This window comes from Accipiter gentilis, chromosome 5 (assembly GCF_929443795.1).
Source record: "Accipiter gentilis chromosome 5, bAccGen1.1, whole genome shotgun sequence".
Classification (NCBI taxonomy): Eukaryota; Metazoa; Chordata; class Aves; order Accipitriformes; family Accipitridae; genus Astur; species Astur gentilis.
Genome location: NC_064884.1, coordinates 44,396,257 through 44,408,619, shown reverse-complemented (window position 1 = coordinate 44,408,619; position 12,363 = coordinate 44,396,257). Strand labels below are relative to the sequence as shown.

Genomic DNA, 12,363 nt, shown 5'->3' with positions numbered 1-12,363 from the left:
CTTTTATATACGTTAGCTGTGCGGGACCAAACCCACTTCCATGAGGTAAACAGGAAATCAAGCACCTAATCGAAGCAATTCAAACCCACTTAGAGCTGCTTCATTAGGTCCATTGACCTACGGAGCAGGAAAATAACCTTTTAAAATATGTTTACATTAATGGCAATTAAACATTACTGTATCACAAAATCAAGAATGAACACGGATTGCGGGCATAATACGTATGGCATTGGTCTAAAGCTTAATTCCACATATCCCACGGTTAAAACTTCCTTAATTTCTATCTTTTCTTTTGCCAAGTGTAAGTGCTATCTTAGAGAGATCCAATCTACTCCTTCTGTTTCTTACAGGAGGAATAACTTTGCTAAAATCAATAGCTCCCATCACCGTTGTTTTCATCACCCTCAAGTCTGAGCATCCCAACTGTGGTCTGCAACCCCCTTGAGCAAACTCCAAATACCAAAACCAGCACCTGTCCCCCAAAACGTGCACTCTAAGAGGAGAAAACTCGGGATGGAGAGTGGCAGACGGGAAACTAGTAGGAAATGGTGAGGCAGCATTGGTTAACGAGGTGGAGGGTGTTGGCACAGCAGCCGCCTATGTAGGGTGAGGGGTAGCAGCTGGACCTGAGCACCCAGTGGGGCTTTTTCTGTCCTGAGTGATGGAGTGTTTCCCTGTGGCTCTACAGCTGCTGGGGACGTGGGTCAGTGAGGCCACCACCTCGCCCTGCCCTTGCACAGCTGGATCCAGGAGAGCAGATGTGCTGCAGATGTTAATTGTGCCATCAGAGTACAAGGGGTAAAGCCACTTCTCGTCAGCTCTGCGTGCCCGGTAAGATATTCCTTCTCGCTGGTGGCTGACCTGCCCCGCTTCCCCTGAGCCTCTCTGGGAGAACTGGATTCATTACGTTTTAACACGTAAATCCTGTTTAGGGGCTGCTACTAGGTGTGTACCCGCTGCTCAAGGATCCCCGTCACACCCAGCTTCAATCTGTTGAAGAAGCAGAGCAGGATTGCGTTTGTGCTAGCCTAACCCACAAGCTGAGCTCAGCTCACATCGTTACCAAAACGAAGCCACGCCGTGGCTGACTGTGCTGGCTTGCAGAGCGTAGTCCCGTCCGTGACTCGGTTCCCCCGAGCAGCCTGAACTTTTGCAGAAGGTTATCCAAGTTACAACCTTCCCCTCAGGTCTGCCAGCCTTTTTTTTTTTTTTTTGGTTTGTTTTTTGTTTTGTGGAGTTTAGCTGAGCTGCTCGGAGCAGTAACCCTGCACACCTGGATGTAGGTGGGATGTGTGTGTCTGCGTGTATTCTCCCAGGTTTGTGCTGGCTCAGCTACATCAGGGATTTGTGTGGGAACGAGGTAGGATTTCTGGTTGACAGAGCTGAGCAAGAAGCAGCCTTTAGTGGAATTGCAGTAATAATGGCAAAATTGAAGTGTCGGTGGTTTCGGCGTGGGAGAGGGTTTCGCTGTGCTGGCACAGTGCCCCCAGTGTATCTTGTCCCAAACACGTGCAGAAATCCAGCGTGACGAGGTACATGTCTCCACGTAAAGGCTATCCGTTTTGCAGTTCCTTTCTAAAAAGTGGCTTTTCTGCTCTTCTGAGGAGTGCTGCTGGGATACGCTGTCAGATACAGGCTGGTTCCAACTGCTACCTGTATTCCTGTGCCAGGAGATCACAGAGCGCAGAATGAACTGCATCTAGCTTTGATTACTGGCAGAAACGAGCTCTTGCTGCTCTGTAGTTGTACAACTCCCTGGCACAACCAGCCTCTCCAGCAAAAAGTGTTGCGTCTATATTGCATTAAGGTAAAGGCTCGGGAGGACGTTGTTAGGGTAGATTAAGAGTTCGGTGCTATTAGGGAGTGATTACTACTTTCACAGGAACTACTTAACACGTGGCTTAGTCCTTTAGCTAGCAGCACACAAGCACGCTAGGGTCTCCAAAAGCTTTTCACCCATGCAGGAGCATCGTGCCTGCTGTAATAAATGGTGCGCTATAATAGTTACAAGTAACCAATTTACACTCCTAGCACAGTTGCTAATCAATAAAATGGAATAGTTTATCCTGGTGTCTTTATTATATGTATTCTGGGTACTTCACTCCCAGCCAACTCGGATATCTTGTTTCTCCAAAGTGCAACCTATTTGTTTTCTTCTCATTAAGTGCCTCTGTAGGATATAAAGTTAATAGAGTGAAATAAATATCCGGCAACATTAAATGTTGACCCAGGGTTCGCAGTTCTGGTTATTTCAGGGCATCTGCTCGTGCTGCAGCCTGGACAGCAGCATCACTCTAAAATTTGTCGCAATCTTTTGAACGAAAAAACCCCAGATATGCAGAAGTTATTTCCAAGGACAGGTGGGCACTGTCTGCATTTCATTCTGCCTGTGTGATATCGATGCCTAAAATGCTGAACCTCTGCGTGCCGGTTCAGGTCTGGGAAGTGCAGAGGCGAGGAGTGAAGTGCTGACCTAGAGAAGGACCAAGTGCCTGCATCTGTTTTTGCGAGGGTAACAGGGGGTCTAATTAACGATGCACACCTTGCTCTTCTTTAGCTTCAGCTACCCTTGTAGCGTTATCTGTGCCCTGCTGCCTTTGCTGAGAAAACAAGTCATTTCACGAGCTTCAGCTGGGTCCCAGCTTGGGACAGAGGACTCTTTTAGCTTAGGTTTCACCCAGCCGTGGCATTTGTCTCCCTGCAAATTAAACAGGAGAGCTGGGGCTGCCCTGGTTCATCCACACAGTGCTTAGTGAGGGAGCTCTGCTCTTCTCCGCAGCAGACCTGACTCGAGGAGTTGGTGTTTCAGGAATTCGGGAATGTGTTGGGAAGATCACAGCTGCGTTACTGAAACGGTCCTTCTGCTCTGCTTTGAGACACCGAAACATCTCAAGGGCAACTTTGATTACAAAGCATTTCAAGTATTAGATGTCCCTGTAATCATGGAAAATAGGGCTTGAAGTGACCTTAAGAGGTCAACCATTCCCTCCCCTGCTCCCAGACAGCCTCAGCTCTGCTTAAATCTCTCTGAAAGGACGAGTCTGATCCGTTCCCAGAAGTTTTCAGAAATGGAAAGGCTGCAAACTTCCCAAGAAACTTCTTAGTGTTTAGCTCTAACATCTCGCCTTCAGTGGCACGGTTTACACCTCTCTCCTATTGCCAGTGGATGGGGTGAGTAAGATTTTCCTTTTCCCTCTGGAGCAGCGCCCTTCAGCTGCTGTTTGGTGTGGCACCGCTCAGGGCACCTCTGCTCTGCCAGAGGCGGATTTCAGGTGTTGCATGTCCCAGGTGAAAATAACACTTTCTGCCCCATTTTGCGTGGAAGCATTAGGCTGATCTGAGATTCCTAATTGTATCTGGCTCCGATAGATCAGTATTGGCGTTTGCTCTGCTCCTCAAATCACAGAGAGAGAGGAAGGAGGGATTTTTTTACGTTTTTCATCCCCATCCTCTCCCCAAAATCACAGGCATCGGAGTATCGTACAAACTCCGGTCCTGATTCGGGACCCATTCTGTTCTTAACTCAGCTTTGCTGCTGTCAAAGGCAGAGAGGCTCCAAGCTTTTCTCGGGAGCTCATTTCTCTCCCTAGAATACCAGCAATGGAGGTCTGCGGAAGTCTCGCAGAGGCGGTAACTCTTACGTGCTCGATTCTCGCTCATCCCGTTATACCTTGGCAGAGCACAAGTGCTAAATATGAGCTTCTTTCCCGCAAACCCTGACCCCACAGCCCGTGTCCAGCTTTCCCCTCCCTTCCCAGGGCTGCCTGGGGTCCCGCTTACAACCTTGGCTACCGCGCGGCATCTTCTATATCTCCTACAGCGAAGGCTGGTGCTGTCGGGAGGGGAAACCGCACGCCCGATCCCGGGTGCCAGGACTCTGCCAGGGAGCTCAGACTTGGCAAAACGCGGCAAAAGCAGCTTTGGCTCCAGCTGAAGGCGGCGGGGTTTTGCCTGGCTCCTCATCCCATCCCTTGCGCTTAACCCTGCCCAGCGTTCACGTCGAGCTGTGCTGGGGACGCGAGTGACGGGCTGGGTGGATTTATAGGGCATCTTTGGAGCGCCAGACACCGCTTTGTCCTTTCTTCTGGGTTCAGACCTGCCTCCTCCTCCAGCGCTTGCGGGAATGGAACAGGTTTTTTCACAATGGCAAAATACCAGATATGTTTTTAAACGCCAATACTCCCTTTTAACTGCAAACAAACCCTAGGGCCTTTTAAGGCTCCAGCGGTTGTTCTTGACTAATTCAGCTCGCTGGGATGGCTGTCTCGGAGCCTTCCTGATGGCTAGTTCTCCGGGGGGGGGGGGGGGGGAAACCCCCACAACAACTAAAAATGGGGACCACAAAACGCAGAGAGCGTGGACTTCTCCTGGTTGCGTGCTCTGCTCGTTTCTTTTCTCTTAAATGCTTGTTGCAACCTCCAGGACACGAAGTGCTGTAACAAAAAGCCCACGACAGCACCTGTAACGTCCGTGTGGGGAAGATTTATTTGGACCACCGAGCTGCATATAAAAATCTCACAACTGCAACTTTTACCCCTGCGCAGCGAGCGCTGTCACTGCTTCCAGGGGCTGGAGAGATGATCCGGACTCGCTCCAGCGTTCAAAGTACCTGTGCTTTACCCTGTTAGCGCTTTACCTTGCAGCAGCTATCTTAATGTGAAAACCATCCTTTATTCCCCCTTCGAGCAAAGATAGAGCCAGAACTAACCAGCTGGGGAGATTAGAGCGGTGGAGCTGCAGGAAAGGAGAGGAAATAATCAGTCCCGCTAAATCCCAAGTATGTACCAGCAGGACGAGAAACTAGACAACCCGGTCCACGGCAAGGCGCCTGCCCAAGTGGCTGGTTCAGTAACGTGAAATTATTTCTATCTCGTGCCCTTGCTGCTCTCCTAACATCACCCTTCCGGCAGCCCAGCGGTGCGGGTGCCCCGGCACAGGCGGTGGGGTATGGGTCAAGGTTTCGATTGTGAAATGACCTATATTTTTTAAAGTGACCCACAACAGAAAGCGTTGCTGCGCAGCTTCCCACCTCCCGGGTTACACTTGTTTTGGGTATAAAGAATTAGGCATAAATGCAACGGTATTAGTGGCTGAGCCTTTCGTTGCCTCCTGCTACAGGGAGTTTAAAAAGTGGAGGGATGAAAAGCAGTGAGTGCTGGAGAGCCCGCTGTTCTTTGGGGGATTTAAACGGCGACTCGAAATTATAGGGCCCCCAAATTTGTACTCGCGGAGCATAAATCTGATATAAAAGCATTTATTTCAGACTGGAGGAAATCTGATACAAATACCTACAGTTACTGAAAGGAAAACATTTAATCTGTGCTTTGTAAGTGCTGCAAATGTTTGGAGGGGGGTTCAAAAGAGCAGCTCCTACTTGAAATAAGGTCAGGGGGAGTTCAGCAACGGCAGGATTCATCCCCCACGATGCTGTCTCAACTACGTTAGTTTAGTTTATCGCTGTACCAGGACCAAAACTTTCCCCCACCGCTCCAGCCATCTGTAGGAGAAATGGCTGCTCCAGCTATCTCTCCAGCTGCTCGCGGGGATTTTTGAGGAAGAAAAACTAAATTGACAGGTTAGAAAGGTCTGCTCTAAAGAAGTGGTGGTGCATTCATTTGGGGGGAAAGTCGAAAATTAAAGGGACTATCTAAACAACGTTTCGGGGCTCCTTCCGATAAGCATTTTCCTTTCCTCGCGGTTTGAGTTTACCGCTTACCCAAAGAAAAGGACAGAAAGCCCCAAACTGAACCGTTTCCATTTGGGGGGTGCGGGGGGGGGGTGGGGGGTGGGGGTGCGGGGGGAACGAATCGTGCAAAGCAGTTTGCTTTGGTTGCAATCTGGACGTTCCTCTGCGTGTTCGCAAATCCCAATGGAGAATTCAGGTTGTTGCTCCAGGAGACCTGGGAAGCGCAACCAGCCCCAGCCCTGAGCAGAGCTGAGCACCCTGCCCTGGTGGGAGCCCAAAAACTGCAAAGCAGCAGATGTAGAGGAGAAGCAAATAGTTGTTTGGTTGTGGTTTTCTGTTGGGCTTGTTTTAAAGAGACTCCAGCTCTTTAGTACCAGAACGAAAGGATTTTTCAGGATGGGAGTTGATTTTGAAGCCAGAGTTTATTGCAGTATTTGCTTTGTTTTTAACTGAAGCACTGAAATGTTTAGGGAACAGGCAGATCTTCGAGCAAATTGCAGGTTTAACCATTTCCATCTTCAACACTGCTGCTTCTGAAGCTCCCACCCTTCAGGGAGCAGAGGGGCATTTCCCATCGCTCAGCCCCTTCCTTGGGGCTGGGGATGCTCCTCTGCTCCTGAGCTTGAACAAAACATCCTTTAAATGCCAAGATGGTGTTTCAAATGCACAGAGAACCAGGGGGTTACTAATAATCTGCTTCAAACCCCAACTTTGTTTTAAAGCAAACTGTTAATTTCATTGCAAGTTTGATTCTTAACAAATTTATCAACGTGAGCTTTAATCAACTGGATCTTCTTAGATATGAGCTGCTTTTTCCAGTCGTGAATATTTTCCACATAATAAAAACTGAACAAAAGGTGGTTTAAACTGGGATTCCACTTAAGTAAAAGGAAATATTTCCCAACTGTAGCCCTCGCTCCTCTTATTCTGTTGAATTCTCACCTATGTTTTAAGGACAGGCTTGCTCCATATTCAGATTATTTCTGCTAGTTGAGATTTGATTGAAACAGATTCTATGAAAACAAAATTCTTATTTTTTTTCCTTTGTGACCTGTGTATTTTACCAAAAACTTTTAGCCCATATTTATTAGATAGCAAGTGATACATATTTTCAAACTTTCAAAAATGAAGATTTTTTTCAAGGTTTTTGGGGTTCCTAAGTGCATCTTTGATATTGTCCAAATCTAATAGTAGTGATAGCACCACAGATCAAAAAAAAACAAACAACACACACACACACACACAAAAAAACAAATTAAAGAAAGATTCAAATAATAACTGGCAGAAAAAGAACAGAATATAATCTGTTCTTGTTTACTGCTAATCTGTCATAAAAAATTATTTCTATTTTAGTTATTTTCTGCCTCAGATCAACAACGCTTCAGCAGATTGCAGTAATTACACCCTTTCGTATCAAACCCCCATTTCAGTGAAATCTTAGCTGCATTATGTACCAGCCAGCTTCAACCTTCTCCCTTAAGAAATTTCCCCAAACTTCTAAGGGGCACCAATAACTATTTGAACTTGTAGATAAATTATAAAAATTCATTAAGACCATTTCTGCCTGATTTAAAGATTGAAATCTTGAGAAAAACCCCAACTTTTGCCCACATCAGATTTTATGTATTAAATCGGAGGCAGCTTTACGTTGATGGGAGAGCGGGGCAGTAAAATTTGAAAATATTTGTAAACTCCCATGAGAAAAAAAAAAAAAAAAAAATCAACTCCTCAGAGTGCTTTTTAAAACTACAACCCAATTTAAGAAAATCCTGGGGGGGGGGGGGGGGAAGGGAAGGAAAAAGGCCACAGAGGAGTGACAGTGCCCGGGTGCAAACTGTTGCTCAGCTCTTCCCTGGCTCCAGCAATCCCACTGGATTTCTGTTGCAGTTGCTGGTAACATTTAAATCAGCGAGGGGAGAAGTGTTTCCCTTTGGGGGGAGATTTTGCAGAACTGATTTTGCCCTGGCTCAGCCTGGGCAGGGGCAGTTTGGGGTTGGGGGGGGGGCAGCCCTCTGCCCCCAGCTCCTGCACAGGGGTGGGTGCAGCTCTATTACCCCCCAGCAGATCAATGATTTAGTCTCTGCTCTTTGCATTCTCTAAATACCTTGCATCTGGAATGCTGCAGCGAGGGGAAGGAGGTTGACTGATAGCCTTTCTTGTTTCAGATCTAAATTGAAGACTTCCCTCTTTGTTTGGATTTTTTTCCTTTTTTTTTTTTTTTTTTTTTTTTTTTTTTTTTTTTAGGTTGGTTTCCTTCATTTCATTATTCCAAAGGATTATGTTACACGGGGAAGGTACTGGCTAAACCAATAAAAGCAACAACAAAAGTATTCTGGTCAAGATTAGAAATAGATCCGAAGCAGATAGTGGATCATTTCTTTTCGCCGTGTTTGTGGGTGACACGTATCACTGGAGGAAGGTGCACGCTGGAGTTTTCACCCAGGGAAGGCTTGAAGTGCACTTTGTGAGCTGCAGGAAATTTCTTTCTCAATTTCATTGCTCTCTTCTTTTCACCTGTGAATTTTGAGCTTGGATTACACCCTGGAAACCTCCAAAACCCGCACATGGACGCAGCAGTGCTCCTACAAAGACTCCTCTGGCTAATTTGGTTTGGTACTTTCAGGAGAGCCAAGTAATGCAGCTGGAAGGATGGGAACCAAACTTTCCCTGGTGAGCAGCATCTACGTGTTTTTAAGGCAAAGATCCCGGGATAACAGAATGGATCGGCTACAGGAGGGAAAGCTAAAGGCTTTTTGCTTGAAATGACCATTTCCCAGGATTTTTATTATTCTTTTTTAATGAGTTTCCTAGGAGGCTGTAGCACAGAGCACGTACAAATGTCCTCGGGCATGTGCATCTCTTTCTAAAGGTTTACACAACTTCTGATTCCTGACTAATATCCTATTTATTTACTAACAAATTCTCCGCGTGGCTCTTCCTCAACCGGCAGGAAAAAAAAAAAAAAAAAACAAACCCCAAAAACCCCCAAAATAATAAAAAAAAATATTTAGCTACTAATAAAAAATATTTAGCAGCACAGCTGTGTAGCACTGAGGGAACAACCCAATCTACCAGCAGTGCTTGGGGGGGGGCACGGCCGACCCCCCCGACCCCCTTTCTCAGCCTGGGGTCCCGCAGCGTGATCACCCCCAAAAAAAGAGGGGGGGGGGGGGGGAGGCGCGGAACGGGCTGCGCACCCGCGCAAAAAGCGCGGAGCTACGCGGGAGAGCCGCACCCGGCAAGCTTCAGCCGAGCCTTTGCCTCCCTGGGTAAAAAAAAATTAAAAAAAAAAATAAAAATAATAATAAAAAAATTCTCTGTTGGGGAATTTTATTTTTTTTTTTTTTTTTTCATTTTTCCCCTGGAGGAGGGGGGGGTGTAGAGAGGACCCCCACCCCCACCCTGCGGGTGGGAGCGAGTTTTCCCGAGGAGCGTTATATTTAATTACAGGCGCGGAGGGGTCGGACCGTGTCTCTACTTGCAGCGCAGCGGGAGGGACCTGGCGTGGGGGGGGGACACACACACACACACAAGGGTGGGGAGCACCCACCCACCCCCCCCCCACACGAAGCCGCCCCTCCCCACCCATCCCGGGCTGAGTCCCCGTGTGTGTCCGTCCCCCCCCCCCCCCGGCATCCCGGGTCTCCCCCCCGCCCGCCCCGTCGGGGAGACAGGAAGGTTGTGTTTTTTTTTTTTTTTTTTTTGGGGGGGGGGGGGGGCTCGCTGCTATTTTCAACCCATCTTGAGCCTAAAAATAAAAAAGCTCCAGAAAAGGCAGGCGGGGAGGGAAAAGGAGGGGGGGGGGGGGCTGCTTCGCACACGCCGAATTACCGACGGGGCGCCCCCCCCCCTCCATTTCCCAGTCCGGCCCCGTCGGGGAACGACCCTCCTCCACCGTGGGGCCCTTTTGTGCTGGAGAAGCCCCCCCCCCCCCCGCCGACCCCCCCCCTGCATTCCCCCAAGGCTTCCACGGGGCTGCACATGAAGGGCTTAAAACAATGCCGGGGACAATACCCCCCCCCCCTTTTTTTACACCCCCCCCCCCCGTGGGGGGGGTCCCCCAACCCACCGGGCTGGGTTAGCCCCGGGGGGGGGACACACACGCGGGTTGGTGTCGTGTCCCCCCCCCCCAAAATTCTCAATCCCCTGGCGCCAGGGGACCTCCCGGTCCCTCTTTGATGCTGAAGTTTTTTTACACCCAGCGCAAAAAAAAAAAAAAAAAAAAAGGGATAAAAAAAAAAAAAAAAAAATCCCCATTGAGGCACCGGGGGGGAAAGGGGGTGGGGGAGGGGCGCGGTGGGGGGAGGGGCGCGGTGGGGGCGGGGGGCTGCAGCAGATGGGAAAGTGCCTCCGACGGGACGGGGTTGGGCGGAGAGGAGGGGGGGGGGGAGAGAAAAAAAAAAAAAAAAAAAAACCAAAAAAACCCCAAACGGGACCACCCCCCCCTCCCTCCCTCCACGGGATAAAAGGTGGGGGGGGGGGGGGATAAACCCTCCTCCTCAGCAAGCGGGCTGCGCGCTGAGGTAAATACCGTAGTACTGAAATGAAAATAAATAAATAAGTGCCCCCCCCCTTTTTTTTTTTTTTCTTCTTCTTCCCCCCCCCCCCCCTCTCCTCCTCCTCCTCCTCCTCCTCCTCCTCTCGCGGCCCCTCCCCCCCGGGGGGCCGGGCCCTCCCGCATCACCACGTGGCTTCCTCCAGCAAACATTTTCACTCATTTTTCCAGGTCGGGTTTTATTTAGAGGCGGTGCCCGCCTGCCCTAAGAGGCGTCCGGTGACACTTCCAGTGCCCCACTCTTACCGACTACCGGGGGGGGGGGCCCCCCGCTAAAACCGGCGCCACCGCCCCCCTACCCGGCGCCACCAGAGCCGCCCCCTCTCCTCAGAACTCCCCCCCCCCCCCTTCCCTTTCCCTCCTTCCCTCCCCAATTTTTTTTTTTTTTTTCAATTTTTTTTTTTTTATTCCCCCGTCCCCCCTTTTTCCCGTTTTCCAAAGGGGGGGGGAAAAAAAAATAATAAAAAAAATCCGCCGAGAAAAGGCCGGAAAGAAAAAAACAAAAAAAAGGAGAGGGGGGTTTAAAAAAAAAAAAGGCAAAAAAAAAAAAAAAAATCAACCCTAAAAAGCCCCCCAGGGCCGGTTGTGGGGTGGTAGAGCGCGGCCGGAGCCCGACGGTGCGGGCGCACGGTGGAGCCCCCCCGGGAACCGCGCTCCGAGCCTCAGCGCTCCCCCCCCCTCCTTCCCACTACCACCACCACCACCACCACCGCCACCATGAACAAGCTATACATCGGGAACCTAAACGAGAACGTGACTCCGGCCGACTTGGAGAAAGTCTTCAACGACCACAAGATCTCCTTCAGCGGGCAGTTCCTCGTCAAGTCCGGTTATGCCTTTGTGGACTGCCCCGACGAGCAGTGGGCCATGAAAGCCATCGAAACTTTTTCGGGTAAGCCCCCCCACCCCCTCCGCCTTCTCTCCCTTCTTCTTCCTCCTCTTCCTCTTCCCCGAGGGCTAAGCACCCCCTTCGTCTTCCTCTTCACCCCATCTCAGCGCTCAACGCCCCCCCCTCACCCCTAAAAACAGCACACCCCCCCCCCCCCCTTCACCCCCTTTCCCGCCCCGTCGGGGCTCGCCTCAGCGGGCGCTGTGGTAAATCCCCCTTTCCCTCCCTGCCCCCCCCCCCCCCCAAACCCCCCCCCCTCAGCAGCATGGTGGTGGGGAGGGAGAAAATGAGAGAAACAACAGCCCCACACCCCCTCTGGGGGTTGCCCCCCACCCAAATCTTTCCGCCCCCCCCCCCCCCCTCTCTTAAACCCGGGGGGCCGCCCGGCGGGGCTGGGTGCGGGGGTCCCGTCGTGGTTGTGTGGGGGTGGGTGGGGGGTGGGTTGGGACTTTGGCCATTTTGATTTGAAACTGGGTTTCCTGGGGCATGTGATGTGTGGAGTAGCGCGAAGGTCGCCATGCTGCTCGCAGGGAGAGGAAAAAAAAAAAAAAAAAAAAAAAAAAAAAAAGCTCCCCGGGAAGCAGAGAATTTGAAAAATATTTGAATTTTTAAAATTTTTTTCTTTTTTTTTTTTTTTTTCCTTCCCCCTCTCGGGCTGGGCTCCTCCCGCTGGGCTCTTCCCCTCTTCCCCCCCTTTCAGCCCCCCCCCCAACCCCCCCAAATTCATCATAATAACCCAGCAGCAAAGAAACCCACTCCATTTTCCAAGAGAAATCCATTTCTGCCATGGAGTTACAATTTTTGAGCCTTTTAATGGGGGGGGGGGGGAGCAATCTGCCCGAAGGACTTCTTGCAGGGATTAAACAAGGTGGAATTAAATAAAGGCGAAGAATGGGTCTCCAAATATTATTCCTCATTTTCTTTCGCTCAAAGCAGGATGAACTAAGGAATTAAATATTCCTAAGGAACATTGTCCAGACAGCTAACTCACCACTCCCTCCCACCGCTTCCCATTTGAAGCCAGTCTTATATTTAATAAAATGCACTTGTAAAGGAATCGGAAAATGTATTTGTGCGTAGTTCGTCGTAATTTGAATTAAACTGTGAGGTTTCACGTGATAGTATGTTATCCAAAGCTTTCTGACCACTCCACCCAGATTTTAAAAAACAGACACATTTTGTTTTTAGGGAAAGTGGAGCTTCATGGAAAACAGCTAGAGATTGAACATTCAG

The 12,363-nt window shown here is 49.7% G+C and overlaps 1 protein-coding gene across 1 annotated transcript in view; it reads left to right on the top strand.

Moving 5' to 3' along the window:
- Positions 1-10,888: 10,888 nt before the first annotated feature.
- The window catches only part of IGF2BP1 (insulin like growth factor 2 mRNA binding protein 1), a 29,193-nt gene continuing 27,718 nt past the window's right edge, over positions 10,889-12,363 (top strand). The window contains exons 1-2 of the mRNA XM_049800004.1: positions 10,889-11,133; positions 12,319-12,363. Of these exons, the coding sequence (XP_049655961.1) occupies positions 10,959-11,133; positions 12,319-12,363 (220 nt within the window). The 5' untranslated portion in view covers positions 10,889-10,958. The remainder of the gene's footprint in view (positions 11,134-12,318) is intronic.